This window comes from Pelobates fuscus, chromosome 1 (genome assembly GCF_036172605.1).
Source record: "Pelobates fuscus isolate aPelFus1 chromosome 1, aPelFus1.pri, whole genome shotgun sequence".
In the NCBI taxonomy this organism is placed as follows: Eukaryota; Metazoa; Chordata; class Amphibia; order Anura; family Pelobatidae; genus Pelobates; species Pelobates fuscus.
This window is the reverse complement of record NC_086317.1, coordinates 180,843,692-180,860,792: the sequence shown is the minus strand read 5'-3', so window position 1 is coordinate 180,860,792 and position 17,101 is coordinate 180,843,692. Positions and strand designations below refer to the sequence as shown.

The window sequence follows — 17,101 nt, the reverse complement described above, 5'->3', positions numbered from 1 at the left end:
ACTATATTTTGTTATATATTTTGTAATGTGGATCAGCCCCTGGATGATTAATACACAGTGTGTGTTTATAAATGTGGGTGGTTTTCTTAAACAAAGTTTACACTATATCACCCTTCATCAAGGCTCAGTTAATGTTTGGGTGAGCTGCTATAATCGCTGTAAGTATCCTGCTGGAAGAAAAGGGAGGTTGATGGAGGTAATTAATCTGAGTAGAGGGGCTCTGTCACAGGTTATTTCCCTAAATGTTTAAAATACAAACACATGGATTTTAATATCTAGTATTCTTTCATACTGATTTTTTTTATACACTTACTGTACATTTATGATAAATACTCAGAGAAATTTATTTTTGTATTAGTTTCATTTCATAACAATTAGGATGGGAAAAAATTGCTGAATGTACAAAGAGGAGTGTTATTAATGTGTTTATAAACAAAATACCAAAAAAATAAAAAAAAACGTGTGTATGTTTTGCTTTGTCATTTATTAGTAGACAATATAAAGGTGCTCCAAAATCTGTGTAATGTTACAAAATAGATCATGGGAATATGGATGCATCTTGCTCGTCACCAGGAAGTAGTTAATGCTGCTAAAATGAACGTGTGTCTTTCCTTATTTCTCATTGGAAGCTAAATTTGACATCTTTTTTATACTCTGTATTTTATGTTAAATCTTAAAATATAAACTTAATTATGCAGAAAAACTTATCTTTTGATAAATCAACCCACAGAAGGACATAATGCATAAAGCAAGCGGCATACAGTGGATTAAGCAGCACCCATAATGAAGTTGTTCTAAAAGTAACATGACAATCCCAATTCTTATCCTGGTCTTCCATCCAACAGTGCATGTCTTTCTCATCTCAGAATCTCTGCCAGCTTCTCCTCATAATACCTTGAGTTTTCCTCTAAATCCTCCCATGGAATAAATTCTCCTTGTTCATCCTTTTCTTCAGGTTTTCCTTCTTCGTCTAGGTTGATGTCAGGCTCAACGAAAAGTTTCCACACATGCAAATAATCTGCCCCTCTCATCATTTTGATAGCGCAACCTGCTGAACGAAGACCTTTCAAAGCTCCTCGGATTTCTGATTCCTCCCACTGGAAAATACGAGCAAAGACTAATCGTAGCTGCAGAGTCTTGTTTTTACGAAGGGTTTGAGCAATGCAGGCTGCACAGGGCACACATGGACTTGAGGAAATATAACAAGTGACAATGACTGGGCCAGCTGTAAGAAACTGCGGCAGGACAGTAGTAAAGAAGGCCTCTTCAACGTGCGAAGAAGCATGCTCATCTTCAAGATATCCACTAAAAGCCTGCCCCTCGCCACGTTCAATAGTGTAGCATAACAAAGTCTTGTTGCGTCCTGAACTGTACTCCACATTCTTAAACTGGAACATGAAGGAAGAGGCAGGTATGCGACTCCTGAGGAAGAATAGGAAATGATTTAAATCTTTATATACAAAGTTACTAGGGAAATAATTGAACATAGTCTATTATAATTGATTTTTTTTTTGCATTTTTAATGCTTATTGGAGATTAAATAATATAAATTAAGGATAGTGGACATCAAAGAGTAGTTCTAAACAATGGGCTCCATTTAGCAACATTGCTTACTTAGCTTTGGAGAAGTATGTCTGATACTAATCCACTAAAACAAGTTCTGTTTAAGACTAGTGACTATCACTATTGCATTTCATCATTATTATTTGACATGAATATTCTAGCTCAATGGTAGGCAACCTTTAGCACTCCATATGTTTTGGACTACATCTCCCATAATGCTCTTAAAGCCAGAATGCTGGAAACGGATTCACTAAGGGGAGATTTAGTCAACAACATCTGGAGTGCTGAAAGTCGCCTACCCCTGTTCTTGCTCATTAATGGGATCAGCAAAAAGTTAAAAGAACTGCTATAGTGGTTATTTTGCCAAAAGTGTCAGAAGAGCCCTGCTGGTATCCCTACTTCCCCAGGCAGCTGCTTGTTGGCCATGATATCTGAGATTATATCAAGCACTGCTTCTTGCATGGTTCTCTGATTAATCACTTTCAGTGCAAACTGAATTGCCTATAGTTAGAAGGACACTATAGTCACCAGAACAACTACAGTTTATTGCATTTGTTCTGGTGAGTAGAATCATCCCCTTCATGATTTTTGCTGTAAACACTGTCTTTTCAGATAAAATGCAGTGTTTACATTACAGCCTAGTGATAACTCCACTGGCCACTCCTCAGATGGCTGCTAGAGGTGCTTCAGCACTGCCAATCAGTGCCTCCACCCTCTGCATGCAGGCACTGAACTTTCCTCATGGAGATGCAGTGATTCAATTCATTTATATGAGGAGATGCTGATTGGCCAGGGCTGTGTTTGACTTTTGCTGGCTCTGCCCCTGATCTGCCTCCTTGACAGTTTCCGCCAATCCTATGGGGAAGCATTGTGATTGGTACATACCACCACTTCTGTTGATGTGAGCAGACAGGGGGCAGGTCTGAGGCAGACAGGGGCAGAGGTAGCATCTGCAGACTTGAATACCAGTAAGGTTTTACTATATTTAGGGAGGTAAGAGGGGGCCAAGTGGGCTAGATGGTGGTTTTAATACTATAGGGTCAGGAATACATGTTTGTGTTCCTGACCCTATAGTGTTCCTTTAAGCCTTTATAGGACCACCAATAAGCATCAAAGGGGGATATGAGGACACTAAGGCTGACTCATAACAGAGGCATTTGTGCCCTAGGTTCCCAGTGATTCTACATGAGAAACATTGGATTGGAGTGAGTTGTTCAGAGGACATTTTACTGCCACTGGATTACAGGTAAAGTTAATGGTGTTTTTTGCATTTTTTATTTTATTAATTGGGGCATGATTCTCAGCATAGGAACACACTATAGTTAAAGATAAATATATATTTTAATGTCAGAGTATTCATTTAAATTTGGCTGATAATGAGCTTCATCTTAATTGTAGTTCATGTCAAAACCCTAACAGTAAGTAAAAAAAAAAAAACCTTTGTTTGCAGATGCCTGCAACTAATTTCTGTACTGTACCCTAAAGCTGAAAGGACGCTATAGTGTTAGGAAAACAAAACTCTAAATCTAAAATATCCCTCTGCCTCCTTGGTCCCCTTACCCATTTAAACACTTACCTGATTCCAGCACCAATGTCTCTTGAAGCTTGGTCAAGCTTCTCCTCTGATGTCAGCTGAAAAGGAAACCTAATGTGCGTGCACGGCGAGCCCTGCACATGCATTAGGCCTTCCACATAGGAAAGCATTAACTCAGTGCTCTCCTATAGGGATTTAGAAGATGCTGGACATCCTCATGCAAACTTTCAGCGTCGTTTAACACACTGTTCTGGGTGCCTATTGTGTCCATTGAATAACTGCATCTAGAAATTGTTTCAGCTGAACAACTAGTCGATGTTTTTAGCAAATCTTATAAAAAGAAATGTTATAAACCCCATATCTGCTTCCAGCCAAGTTTAGTTTGTATTATGTGCAGCCTTCAAACTTTTACATGAACAAAGATTTCAGATTAAAATGGTTCTCTAAGTACTGTAACTCTTGGTATCATGTTGTTTGTTATTCTGCATCAAGCATGTTAAACTTGTGGCCCACAGTGAATATTTTTGCGGCCCACCTGCCCTGGGGCCACTTTGTGTTGTGGCAGCGACCGGCCACAAGACAGGAAAGATATTTCCTGTCTGATTCTTATCCTCCCTCCCAAGGCCAATCACGTGCTGCCACAGGCCAGCCACTCCCCCTTCCATCCTGCCCGCAGTGCCAGATGAGCGTCTGGTCTGCTTGAGCAAAGAAGAGCAAGGCTGGAACTGGAGGACGGGCGGCTCATCTTAAGGTAGTGGAAGAGGGTCTTGGGAGACCTTCCTGTGTAGTATGTTAAATTGGGAAGGTGAGGGCAGTTTGTTAATTTGAGGGAGGGAGGGGGCACTGTATTAAATTGGGGGAGGGAGTGGGTAGTGTATTAATTTTAGGGACGGGGAACTGTGTTCATTTGGTGGATGGAGGGGGCCAGTGTATTAAATTGGGGAGGGGAGGCAGTATGTTAATTTGAGGGAGGGAGGCAGTGTATTAATTTGGGGGAGGAGGGCAGTGTATTAGAGTGGAGGAAGGGGGCAGTGTGTTAAATTGGGGGGAGTGCAGTGTATTAAATTGGGGGAGGGAGGGTAGTGTATTAAATTTGAGTGGTGGGAGGAGGATCAGTGTATTCAATAAGAGTGGAGTGAGATTTTTGGTCAGTGTATTAAAATGGGGTTATGGGGTAATGTATTAGATTGGGTCTGCATGGAGCCACTGAACGCTCCCAATGGAGATGCTGATTAGCTGCACAGCTTTTTGCCACACAATAGCCTCCCAATGCTTTCTTATCGGAAAGCATTGGATTGGCTGAGATCATCAAGTTTGATGATCCCAGCCAAAATGAAGAACACACTCATAGGACTTCAAAATCAACAAGATAACAGCATACATTCTCCCTTTATGTCCCATTACCAAACTTTTCTTAATATGTCAAGGTAGTTGGAGTGAAACATTGGTTATATGCAAATGAAAGTTATCCTTAAAATAAATTTGCTTTTTTGTTTACTTTTGTTATACTCTACTTTTCTAAATAAACTTACGTTTCTAAGTTTTTGTTTTTTTGCGGCTCACAAACTTAAACCTTGTTTATTTGGCCCATTTTAGCCTTTGAATTTGACATGCTTGTTCTACATGTTGCATGTGTTGAAACACTCTCTGTCAGAAATTGAACAGATATTTTTAGCTTTGCTTTCGACTTCTTCCATCATCTGTCACATTTAACTCATTATATAGTTCAGTAGAGACCAGTCGCTTAAAGTATATCTACTGATACATTGTGCAGAATATGCTAGTTAGGCTCACTATTGCACATTATAGAAAATGCTTCAGGTTGCACTCATAAAAATAAATAACTAAATGGCTGCTTATTAGTTGAGCAGATCAAAATAGAACCAGAAGTGTTGGCAGACGAACCTATAGCTTATGAAAATGGGACTAGTGAGGTGAGGATGTAGTCAATAAGGCAACTTGTGCCACTTGCAACGCCCATAATAGGCAGGCCCGATCTCTGCACGGTTCTAATGATCGATGCACAGATCAAATGTGTCTAGTGCTACCCTCGCTCTGTTCTGCCTGGGGACAGTTTCCTATTGTCCAGGAATGTGGGACTGGATATAAAGGCTGTCCCGCTTGAGAAACCTGGATGAAGGGCATACAAAGATGCACTGTAAGGAAAAAAATCAGTGGGTGTCTATCCAAATGTGTGTATTTATAAAATCTAGTGAATCATAGAGTTAATGGATTGAGAGTGCAGTCTGCCTGGTTTCAATGACTCAAAATATGACATTATTCCCAGACAGAAGTTCTGTGATTTATTTAGCCAGTATGAGGCGCAGGCCATTTTCACCCTCGCTGATACAGCTGTGCAGTTATATTATTTCTCTTCTTGATTTTTTTTCTTTTGCTTACAGTGGTGGTCAAGAAAATCCCAAGCACCATAACCACTACACCATACTCTAGTCGTTATTGTGCCAGGAGTGCCCTGACGACCCTTCAGGGAACGTAATCATACTGTCTGAAAACAGTTTGACTTCCCTAGGTTCTGCCAGTGCAGAGAAAGGCCTAGCTTATTGCACTGCAAGCTTAGTTCAAGGGAGCTAATGAACGCTCCTAAGCACTGAGCTATAGTTGAGAGCAGTGCCAGACGGACACCACGTAAAGGGTCAAATCATTCGCCATGGCGCTCTTGGTGTCATAACCCCTACAGCCCACTGTAGTCATTATGGTACTTGCAGAGTTCTTTTATCGTGTTGATATCCAGCCCACTTCAAAGTAAACAGGATTTATTCTTTTGTCATCATATGACATGGGCCTGGAGTAGCAGCTCTACCAGTTCCTATGTTAATCTGACTAAGTACATATAAGATGTAGACATGTGCAATTTGTTTCGGTCCGAATATGTATTCGGACGAATTTCGGACAATTCAGACATTCGGGTACTTCTGAATGTCCGAAGTGCCGAATTGCCGAGGTCCCAAAATTACCGAATTTCCAAAGTGTCGAAGTGCCGAAGTTCCGAAGCACAGTATTGCCTAAGTACTAATATACTTACCCAGTGAAAGAAGAAGAATGTTACATTGTAAATAATTTTAAATAAAAAGTATACAAACATAGCCAGGATTCAGCTGTAAGCATTTGCAACACTTACAACAATCAAGTAACATGCATTCATATAAAATGTAAGTTACTTGGCCAGTCAGTGTAGTGACAGGAATGAATAAGTAGATAACTCCCTAATTCCCATGGTATTAGGGAGCTATCTACTAAAAGGCTGAAAGACCTAAATTGGTCTTTCAGCCAAATTTACTAATACTAAGTAAAGATTACTTAGTATTAGTAAATTATGCCCCTACTCGCTATACCGCAAGTAGGGGCATGTCTATTAAACAGTGAGCAGCCTGTGGCTGCTCACTTTAAAAAAAATAAAAAAAAAATAAGTTCCCCCCTCTCGAGCCCCTGGCCCCCACCCCTGAGCGGTGGGTGGGGGCCCTAATGTAAAATAATGGGGGGGACCTATTGTCCTCCCCCCAGGCCCCAACCCCTGAGCGGTGGGTTGGGGCCCTAAATCAGAATAAGGGGGGGACCTAATGTCCTCCCCCCTGGCCCCCACACCTTAGGCCCCCCCTTATTTTACTGTAGGGCCCCCACCCACCGCTCAGGGGTGGGGGCCAGGGGGGAGGACATTAGGTCCCCCCCTTATTAGTATTGGGGCCCCCACCCACTGCTCAGGGGTGGGGGCCAGGGGGGCGGACATTAGGTTCCCCCCTTTTTTTACTGTAGGGCCCCCACCCACCGCTCAGGGGTGGAAGCCAGAGGGGAGGACATTAGGTCCCCCCCTTATTATAATTTAGGGCCCCCACCCACCGCTCAGGGGTGGGGGCCAGGGGGGAGGACATTAGGTCCCCCCCATATTCTGATTTAGGTCTTTCAGCCTTTTGGTAGATAACTCCCTAATACCGTGGGAATTAGGGAGTTATCTACCAAGCGGCTGCAAGAGAAGTCCCGAGGTGCCGAAGTCCCTAAATGCCGAAGTTCCGAAATTCCGAAGTGCCGAAGTTGCCGAATTTCCTAAGTGTCGAAGTGCTGAAGTGCCGAAGTTGCCGAATTGCCGAAGTCCCGAAGTCCCGAATTGCGAAAATCCTGAATTTCGGAATGCCGAACCGAACCGAAAATTTTCCCCATGCACATGCCTAATAAGGTGCAATTATTGATCCCTGTCTGCTACTGAATCAAATCACTACTTCTGTGTAGAAATCCACACTATGGGCATGTTCTTTGGTGGGATGGAGATTGAGAATGTGGGGACATTAAGGGAAAAGTCTGAATTAACTAATTGCTGTGTTGGTGGTGGGGGAATGTTTGCCCTAGATTAAAAAAAAAATGCAATTACTTTAAACATCCAATGCCCATAAAGTTTTATAAACTGCCTTCAGCTCTTTGGACACAAGTATTCACACTTAAATTGGGAAAATTGGGCAGTGGTCAAGCCATAAAGCCAGTATGGCTATTCTTCAATTTCATCAACTAGAGATGGTTATAATTAGTGCTATCCACCCAAATCTCTGTGTAATTTGCCACTTTCCCCTCTAAACTGTTTCCATGGTACATGTTACATTAATGTATTACGTTTTAATTAGTGTGGAAGGGTTAACCTTTAAGCATCTAGCTGCACATAAAAACTACAAAAGCCACATACTGAAATAAAAGTAAAGTATACAGGAAACATATCAATACAATGTGCTGATTACCTTGCAGAGTTGGATATTGTGAAAACATACAATGCAATATTAACAGAAATCAACCTGGACAGTTACCGTAATTGTTAGGAGAGAACAATGGAAAAATACATTCTATTTTAGTGGCATCCAGGGTTATATTAAGATTGCTATTATTGGGGGGGGGTAGAGATAACTCCAACAATATTTAGATATTGTTTAGCAGCTTGGAGCGTAACCTGAGATCAGTCAAGTTTTCTGTTATGGGAACCTCATAAACATTAAAGGGAAGAGAGCCATGAGAGATAATTAATGACTCAGATCATTGACGTCCAAATACCAGTATGAGCTGGTCATCTACCTGGGGTAATTTGTTACTGCGCCTACGTCCCTGCAGTCACATTGACCAATTTAAGGGTTATTCCCTAGAGTGAGAATTTAAAGTTCAAATAAAATTTCGCATTAATATCCAAACTGAAAACAGAATTGACATGCAATTCTTGGCAATTCTCAATGAATTCTCCACTGAGAATTTGGAAATCTGAAATAATCTACTTTTTATGAATGATCTCTCCAAGCTGCATGAATTTGGTTTTTAGTATTAGAGTTGCCCTGTATTTTTTCATGTACTTGTATCATAAAAGGTAACTTCGTAACTTGAAGATAATATATATGATATTCTTATTCTAACTCCAAATAAAACTTTACATTTTGCCATTTTTGAAATTTGAATGCAGTGCACCTAAAATGCAGATAACAAAGTGTGGTCAATTCCTGCTTTTTTGTGTGTATTATATTTCCTTTAGGACAATACAAGTAAAAAATACAAAGATTGTATAAATTTATTTCTTACCATTAATAATATAACTAGATTAGTGGATAGTTCAAGAATATAATACAAAGCTTTTATCAATGTAAAAGCATTATTAACTGGACTCATAGGTTCAAGACTATGGAATTAGGTAATGTAGTCTATATCTATATAGACTATAAAAAGTTTATAACAGGCAGCAAGGTGACAGTGTCGCTGTAAGGGTAATCTCCTGCATAATCCGGCTGCACACTTAATAATAATGCAGTACTTTATATTCGTAGACAGCTCAATACAATAAATGTACACTGCACTTGTTACTTATTTTTTACCAAAGCACACCTTATATAAAAAAAAATGCAGTTATCTCTGAGAATGAAAACACATTTGGGATTTACTAACTCAACTAGGAATTGCGATTTGACAATGACAAAGTAATTGAACATTTTGGATCAAGAAAGGTGGAAAAATGGTAATAAAATATTTTTTTATGATTCAGCTATTTTGGCATACAATTTGCAGTCTCCTTGTCAAGTTTGTTAATGAACCCCATAGGGAAATAAAAACAAAAGTTGAAATGATAAAGAGATTATGTCCATTATTAAAACTGCGTGAGATATGTCTGATCTTTGTAAAATAAGTTTAGAACTGAAAATATCTGAGTTTACTTTCTTTGCATGGTTTATTCTATGAAGAATATCTTGTACAAAACACTTACCCCTCAACTATCTCAAAGGGAGGTAAGTCCTCCTGCTTTTTCTTCTTCTCTTCCCCTTCCTCCTCCTCTGGTTTTTCTGCTTGTTCTGAGTTTTCAGGCACATCCTCGGGGACCTGAGTTGGCTTACTTTTATTTTGCCTATTTGCCATTATGCTGGTATATAAGAATATAGAGGAAAACAAAAAGAAACAAGAGAAAGGAAGAATTAAGAAAACTACAGAGAGAGAGCAAACAGGAGGAAGATTTTTGGAGAGTGTTAGAGACAGGGGGTTGGCTAAAAGATGACCCGGTGTTGATTCCTCTTTTATTCAGGTTCTAAATATGGCTCCTGGGAGTGACAGTGACAGGGTGACCGCTGAGGAATGGACATCCCCCCACTCCTAGTTACTCACTTATATACAGAGGAATGAACTGTGTATCTACTTTATATATAGAACACTGTGTGTCTGCACAATGTACAATAGGAATGTATCTGGAACTATCTTTAAATTACACACTTATTAAAACAATTGTGCAATTAATCTGTTTCACAGAGAGTGCATTTATTATTTGTATAGCATGCTAACATAGTATATCTCTTTCTTTTTTCATTTGGCTTCAAGATGTTCTGCAGTGATGTGCAATAGGTGAATTATAGATAGGCATTATCAATGGGAAATGGAGTTAAGCCATGAAATGGAACAATGTTCCTGTTACAAACAGTTTATTCTCTGAGGGTATAATCTTGATATAGTCAACCAGCTTTGATCTATACTGGTATCAATGGTAGTATATAGTACTAGAAACATAAAAACATGGAATGTGATGGCAGATAAGAACCATTCGGCCCATCTTCTCTGCCCAATTTTGTTAATACTAGCCTTTTGCCTATCCCACGTGTGCTTAAACTCCCTCACTGTGTTAATCTCTACCACTTCACCTGGAAGGCTATTCCATGCATCCACTACCCTCTCACTAAACTAATACTTCCTGATATTATACTAGTTAAAGAAACGCTACAGCAATAAGAATACAAATGAGTATTCCTAACGCTATAATGCCCTAGTCATCATTTAGGTGACCAGGCCCCTGCTGCAAGTGTTAAAATGGTGAGTTTACTTAGCTTCTCTCCCTTGCAGCGCTGGTCTCCAGTGTCCCGTTCTGCCACCTTGGCTGAGATAATCAAGATTGATGTTAGCAGTCAATTCAATGCTTTCCCATAGAAAAGGATTGGGAGGCTAGTGCGCGTGCATTATGAATCCATCTGAAATAATAATAATTATTTGAAATAATGGAGTTTTATTCTGCCATTCAGTGGAAGCACTTCTAGTTGCTTTTAGTGAGATAAGTTAACCCTTCAATGAAAACATTGACGTTCCTGCAGAATGGTAATGTTTTCAGCTGCAGGGTTGAAACGGGGATAGACATATCGTCCAGACCACTGCATTGATGGTCTGGTTGCCTATAGCGTTCCTTTAGCCCTTTCCTGACTGAGGGATACTTTTGCAGACACTCTTTTGCCAAATTTGAATGTGCATTCTAAAAAAAATCAATTACAGTCTGCTGTCGTGGATATGGTGCCAGGAGTCACTTGATGCTGGCTCACAGTTATGTGACAAACCTTTTTTAACAGTTTGACATTAACAGTGAGTTCTGTGGAAGTCTGTCATCCCGATTTTTGTGGTTATGGTGATAAGAGTGACCCTTTCAACCAAAATTATATAGAAAGCTTGTATTAGGAAAAATTCTAGTCTAAGTTTCATTAAGCAGTTTTTGGTATAGATCATGTACTGCAGTCTCAATGCTTAAATATCTGCCATTTAGGAGTTAAATGACTTGTTTCTGTTTATGCAGCCCTAGCCACACCTCCCCTGGTTGTGACTGACATAACCAGCATGAAATAATTATTTCATTTTCAGCTAGCACAATGTGCTCACTTAAAGGGAAACTCCAGTGCCAGGAAAACGATCCGTTTTCCTGGCACTGGAGGGTCCCTCTCCCTCCCACCCCCCAATCCCCAGTTGCTGAAGGGGTGAAAACGTCCCACGTCGCTGCTTCCTCCTTCTACTTACGTCGGCCGGTGGGCGAGACTGATCTCGCCCGCCGGCCGAGGAGACCTAATGCGCATGCGCGGCAATGCCGCGCATGCGCATTAGCGCACCCCATAGGAAAGCATTGAAAATGAATTTCAATGCTTCCCTATGGGGAATAGAGCGACGCTGGAGGTCCTCACACAGCGTGAGGACGTCCAGCGACGCTCTAGCACAGAAAACCTGTGCTATGAAGCAGGAAGTCCCTCTAGTGGCTGTCTAATAGACAGCCACTAGGGGAGGACTTAACCCTGCAAGGTAATTATTGCAGTTTAAAAAAAACTGCAATAATTACACTTGCAGGGTTAAGGGTAGTGGGAGTTGGCACCCAGACCACTCCAATGAGCCGAAGTGGTCTGGGTGCCTGGAGTGTCCCTTTAATACTTTTGTATCTCCTGCTGCTGATTGATCTTTAACCACATACCGGAGGCTCCTGCATATCATTAACAGAGAAGGAAATAATACATTGTAAATTAAACAGGCTGTGCAGTAAAGGAATGTACACATTAGATCTTTTTTTACAGGAAATGTATAGAGAGACTGTGTAGGTCACATGCAGGGTAGGAGTAACTAGAACTGAATACACAGAGTGAATTAACTTCTAAATAGCAGATAATTGAGCACTGAGACTATAGGGGGATAATCTATACACCAAACACCACTCAATTAAACTAAAATTGTATTGGTGCTTATAGTCTTTAAAATCCACATATGGGTAGGCCAGTGCCATCTTAACAGTATTATAGGCCCCCAAGCAAAGCAATGCACTGGGGCCCTGCCTACACAACTGTTCACAGGAATTAAAAAATGTAAATTATCGAAACAATTCAGCTGATACTTGGTATCTGCAACAAATTAAATACAGTGGGACCTCGGTTTACGAATTTAATTCGTTCTCCGGGACGTTTCGTATTGCGAAAAATTCGTAAACCGAAACACGGTTTCCCATAGGAATGCATTGAAAACCAATTAATGCGTTCCGGAGGTGAGAAAAAAAGTCAAATAAAGTATTTTATCTGTTCAAAACTCTTTATAAAGTGCACTTTAAAGGCATAAATACTGTACAGGGACATGGTTAATCAAGAAATAACATTTCAAACATCCAACTTTATGTTTTAAAACATCACACATCAACTTTTAAAACATGGCAAAGTTTTGATAACATGGTACAGTACACTTTAACTGTACATAAATCACATGTCAACAGGGAAAACATGGAAAATAGCAAAACAATTTCAACACTGTTTGGAAGATGAGGAGGACGAGGGCAATTGGGCAGCACTAACACAAGCCGGTTCTTCTTCATGTCTAGGCTGTTTTTGTAGGAACCTTTCCATTGTCTGCTGCCTCTGGCGCCTTTTAAGCATCCCTCGGAAAGGGGACATGATGTCTGTGTCAAAACTGCTCACAAGTCTGTGGGCTAGAGCCTTATCTGGGTGGTGCTGCTGTACAAAAGTCTGTAGGTTTACCCACATTTGGCATGCCTCCTTGAGTTCCGTGGAAGAGAGCTGTTCCTCACTCATTTCCTCCTCCTCCTCAAATGCGATCTGCTCCTCCATCGACTCCTTCTGCAATTCCACCAGCTCCTCGGTGGTTAGGTCACGGTTGTGTTCCTCCACCAGCTCGTAGACATCCTCCTCAGTCACCTCCAGGCCCATGGTCCTCCCCAAGGAAACAATTTCCTCCAAGACTGTTGACTCTGGTGCAGGTGCAGAAGCACTGGAGGCAGGTTTTACAACACAGTCTGGCCAAAGGTTGCGCCAAGCAGAATTTAGGTTTGTCTGGCTGACCCCGGCCCAGGCAATGGTGATAATCTGCAGACAGCTCACAATGTCAAAATGCTCTCTCCAAAATTCATGGAGGGTGAGGCTTGAGCGATCTGTCATCTCAAAGCATCGCCGGAAAAGCTCCCTTGTGTAGAGTTTTTTAAAATTGGAGATGACCTGCTGGTCCATTGGCTGGAGTAGTGGGGTGGTGTTAGGCGGAAGGAACATGACCTTGATGAAATTAAAGTCCTCCAGCAAGTCTTCCTCGAGGCCTGGAGGATGGGCAGGAGCATTGTCCATGAGCAGCATGGCCTTGAGTGGCAGGTTATTGTCCAGAAGGTACTTCTTCACAGCAGGACCAAAAACCGCATTGACCCACTTCACAAACAAGCGGCGTGTGACCCAAGCCTTTGCGTTAGACTGCCACAAAACGCTCAACTGCTCCTTGTTCACCTTGTGTTTCTTGAAGGCCCGTGGGTTCTCTGAATGGTAGACAAGCAGAGGCTTGATCTTAAGGTCCCCACTGGCGTTGGCGCAGAACAGGAGGGTAAGACGGTCCTTCATCGGCTTGTGGCCAGGCAATGAGGTCTCCTCTTCTGTGATGAAGGTACGCTTTGGCATCCTCTTCCAGAAGAGTCCAGTCTCGTCGCAGTTGAAGACCTGCTGAGGAAGGTAGCCCTCTGAAACTATGACCTCCAGGAACTCCGTAGCAAATTCTTCAGCTGCAGCAACATCAGAACTTGCAGCCTCTCCATGCCTGACCACACTGTGGATGCCAGATCTGTTCTTGAACCTTTCGAACCACCCCCTGCTGGCCTTGAAGCCTTCTGCATCTGCTGACGTTCCTGGCTGTTGTTTGAGGAGGTCAGCGTGCAAGGCCTTGGCTTTTTCGCAGATGATCGCCTTGGTCACTGAGTCCCCTGCACGCTGCTTCTGTTCAATCCAGAGCAGGAGCAACTTCTCGACCTCGTCCAGAACAGGTGGGCGTTGCTTGGAGACCCTGGTGACTCCCTTGGCTGCATCTCTCCCAGTAATCTTCTCTTTCATTTTTAGGATTGTACCGATTGTGGATGCACTCCTTCCATACTCTTTGGCAAGGTTGGTCAATCGCATTCCTCCTTCATGCTTCCTGATGATTTCCTTCTTGTCCTCAAGCAGAATCATCACCTTCTTCCTCTTCCCAGCTTCCACTGCTTTCTTGGGTGCCATGACACCACCGTCCCTATGTATGCAAAAAAAAAAATGAAAGATGCTTTACACCCATATGAGCTGGCATGGAAAACAACCCCACAATGCAAAACACACAGTAAAAGGCATGCACAGCACATGAGCTGGCATGGAAACCACAGTAAAAGGCATGCACAGCACATGAGCTGTAACAGGCATGCACAGCACATGAGCTGTAACAGGCATGCACAGCACATGAGCTGTAACAGGCATGCACAGCACATGAGCTGTAACAGGCATGCACAGCACATGAGATGGCATGGAAAACAACCCCACATTGCAAAACACACAGTACAGTACAGTTGTAACAGGCATGCACAGCACATGAGATGGCATGGAAAACAACCCCACATTGCAAAACACACAGTACAGTTGTAACAGGCATGCACAGCACATGAGCTGGCATGAAAAGCAACCCCACAATGCAAAACACACAGTAACAGGCATGCACAGCACATGAGCTGGCATGGAAATCACCCCCAGAATGCAGAACACACAGTAAAAGGCATGCAAACAACCAAGCTCAGCTCCCTACCTTTCCACTTCTTTAGATGCACCAAAAAGGCTCCAAACCCTGCTGCAAATGGCTCCAAAAGGCTCCACAACTTGCTGCAAATGGCTCCAAAAGGCTCCACAACTTGCTGCAAATGGCTCCAAAAGGCTCAACAACTTGCTGCAAATGGCTCCAAAAGGCTCAACAACTTGCTGCAAATGGCTCCAAAACCTCTCCAACACCTCCACACTACACACTCACGTGCTACCCACACTTCAGTATGCAGGGGGCGGAGCTATAAACCGGGACACTTGTTTCGTATTGCGAAAAAAATTCATAAACCGAGGCAATTTTTTTTACGAATTTTCATTCGTAAACCGAATTTTCCGTTAACCGAGGCGTTCGTTAACCGAGGTTCCACTGTATAATACACACACACACAGTCTGCCAAGTACAAACACAGAGAGACTTCTGAATACACACACTGTCACAATTACACTTACCTGGAGGTCCCTCACTGCGCATCCGCCTGCGGCTGCTGTGGTTCCCCACTAGCAAACGCCAAGGATTCCAGCGTGCTCAGCTGCAGGGACAAACAGCCAACATCCCTATGGCACATGGACGCGGTACACGCCCTCTCCACACCACGCCACGGCCTGCGGGAGGCTCCAGCCAAACTCAAATGTGAACTCTACAGAGTCTAGGCATGTGCCTGCCTGAAAGCTGGCCTCTTAAAGGCATAAAACACTTGAAATGATTTAAAGGGACTAATCACTTTTCAGCCAATAGTATGTGAGAGGTGGATACCGCTCCCCTGTATAATCTCAGTCTACCCTTACCTCAGTGCTCAGTTATGCTGTGCTGTTCGGTGTGTACACTTCTGTGAATCCTTTAATCCTTTAATCATCTGATCCTTGCACAATAACAAGAGAGGAGCACAACCATTAAGATGAAGATAACTTTATTAATTAAGTCTAATACACAAAGTCCCTGTGTGTTGCCAAAAAGCTTTTCATAATAGTATTCAAATGACAATACGAACAAAAGCAACATATTATATATCAATGACATGTATTAATGCAAACAAATACAGAAACACAGCAAAACTATGCACGATATATAGTTCACATTAAAGGAAACGTTAGCCGAAGAGTTAGCCAAAATGCTAAACGCTCTGACCAGACAAGTATCCACGTTAACACAAGCGGTACAAGACTAAAAACGTGCTGCTTCCCCTGTTACTGGATCTCCACAAGCTCAGCCTGCCGCTCACCTGGTACCTCTGCCAGAAGATCATGCCTTGGCACCAGAACCAGAAGTGTCTTTGCCATTACGCTTCTCAGGTGACAGGTCTAAATACTGGTCCTTCATCATGGCTTGTGAACAGTTATTTGATCTGAATCAATGGACTTATTACTGTGATGCTGTCAAAGTCCATACCATTATCACCCTTTTCTCCAGTCCACCACAAGAATTGGCCCATGACCTCTTGCGCATTAGATTCCAGTGTTCAAACCTGGAATGCTTTTGTTGGCGCCATGTCTGCTATGTATGACGATCCGAATAGACAAGACACTGCTCAAACTGCCGTTAGAGCACTACGCCAAGGCCGCAGACCTGTCGAGTACTATATAACAGAATTCAAACGGTATGCCACAGACTGATCAATCAACTGGAATGTCAACTGGAATGTCAGACTGATCAATCAATTTCGACTAGGGTTGTCTGAATTGTTAAAAGACAAAATCGCTCATTTTGGTGTACCAGATACGTTGGAAGCCTTTATGCAACAGGCTATCCAGTTATATTGGTGTCTCAGAGAACAGAGACAAGAAACACTTATGCTCCAAATTCTAACCCCGCCTCCTCTGGTTATTCATCTACTTCTTCCACCATGGTCTCGGCACCCTCAGCACAAGAACCTATGCAAGTAGGCCTCATGCAAGAAAGGTTACCCCTGTCCGAACTGCAACGAAGAAGAAGGGAAAACCTGTTCCTCTATTGTGGGCATCCTCATCATACAGTGAAAACCTGCCCTAAAAAGGCCAAGAACAAAATTTTTAAGGAGATCGGTCAGATTACTATAACTCCCACTCCCTTATCTGTCTCCCTTTCCTTGAAGTGGAATGAAAACCGCTCTGACTGATTCCAGGGCCAGTGGATGTTTCTTAGATGTTGCTCTTGCACATTCACTTTTCATTCTTGTATACAATA

At 42.2% G+C, this 17,101-nt stretch overlaps 1 protein-coding gene across 1 annotated transcript; it reads right to left on the bottom strand.

Annotated features, from left to right (window-relative positions):
* Window positions 1-465: 465 nt before the first annotated feature.
* APOBEC2 (apolipoprotein B mRNA editing enzyme catalytic subunit 2) lies at window positions 466-9,638 on the bottom strand. Its single transcript, XM_063453138.1, has 2 exons — window positions 9,333-9,638; window positions 466-1,422 (listed from the first exon to the last, which is right to left on the bottom strand). Exons 1-2 carry the CDS (start codon window positions 9,479-9,481, stop codon window positions 858-860), a joined length of 714 nt encoding a protein of 237 aa, XP_063309208.1. The 5' UTR covers window positions 9,482-9,638; the 3' UTR covers window positions 466-857.
* Window positions 9,639-17,101: the final 7,463 nt, after the last annotated feature.

Coding starts and splice junctions, on each gene's coding strand:
- APOBEC2 (XM_063453138.1), bottom strand. CDS start 9,481: ATGGCAAATAGGCAAAATAAAAGTAAGCCAACTCAGGTCCCCGAGGAT. Junction 1,423..9,332: donor CCCTTTGAGATAGTTGAGGG/GTAAGTGTTTTG, acceptor ATTCTTCCTCAG/GAGTCGCATACCTGCCTCTT.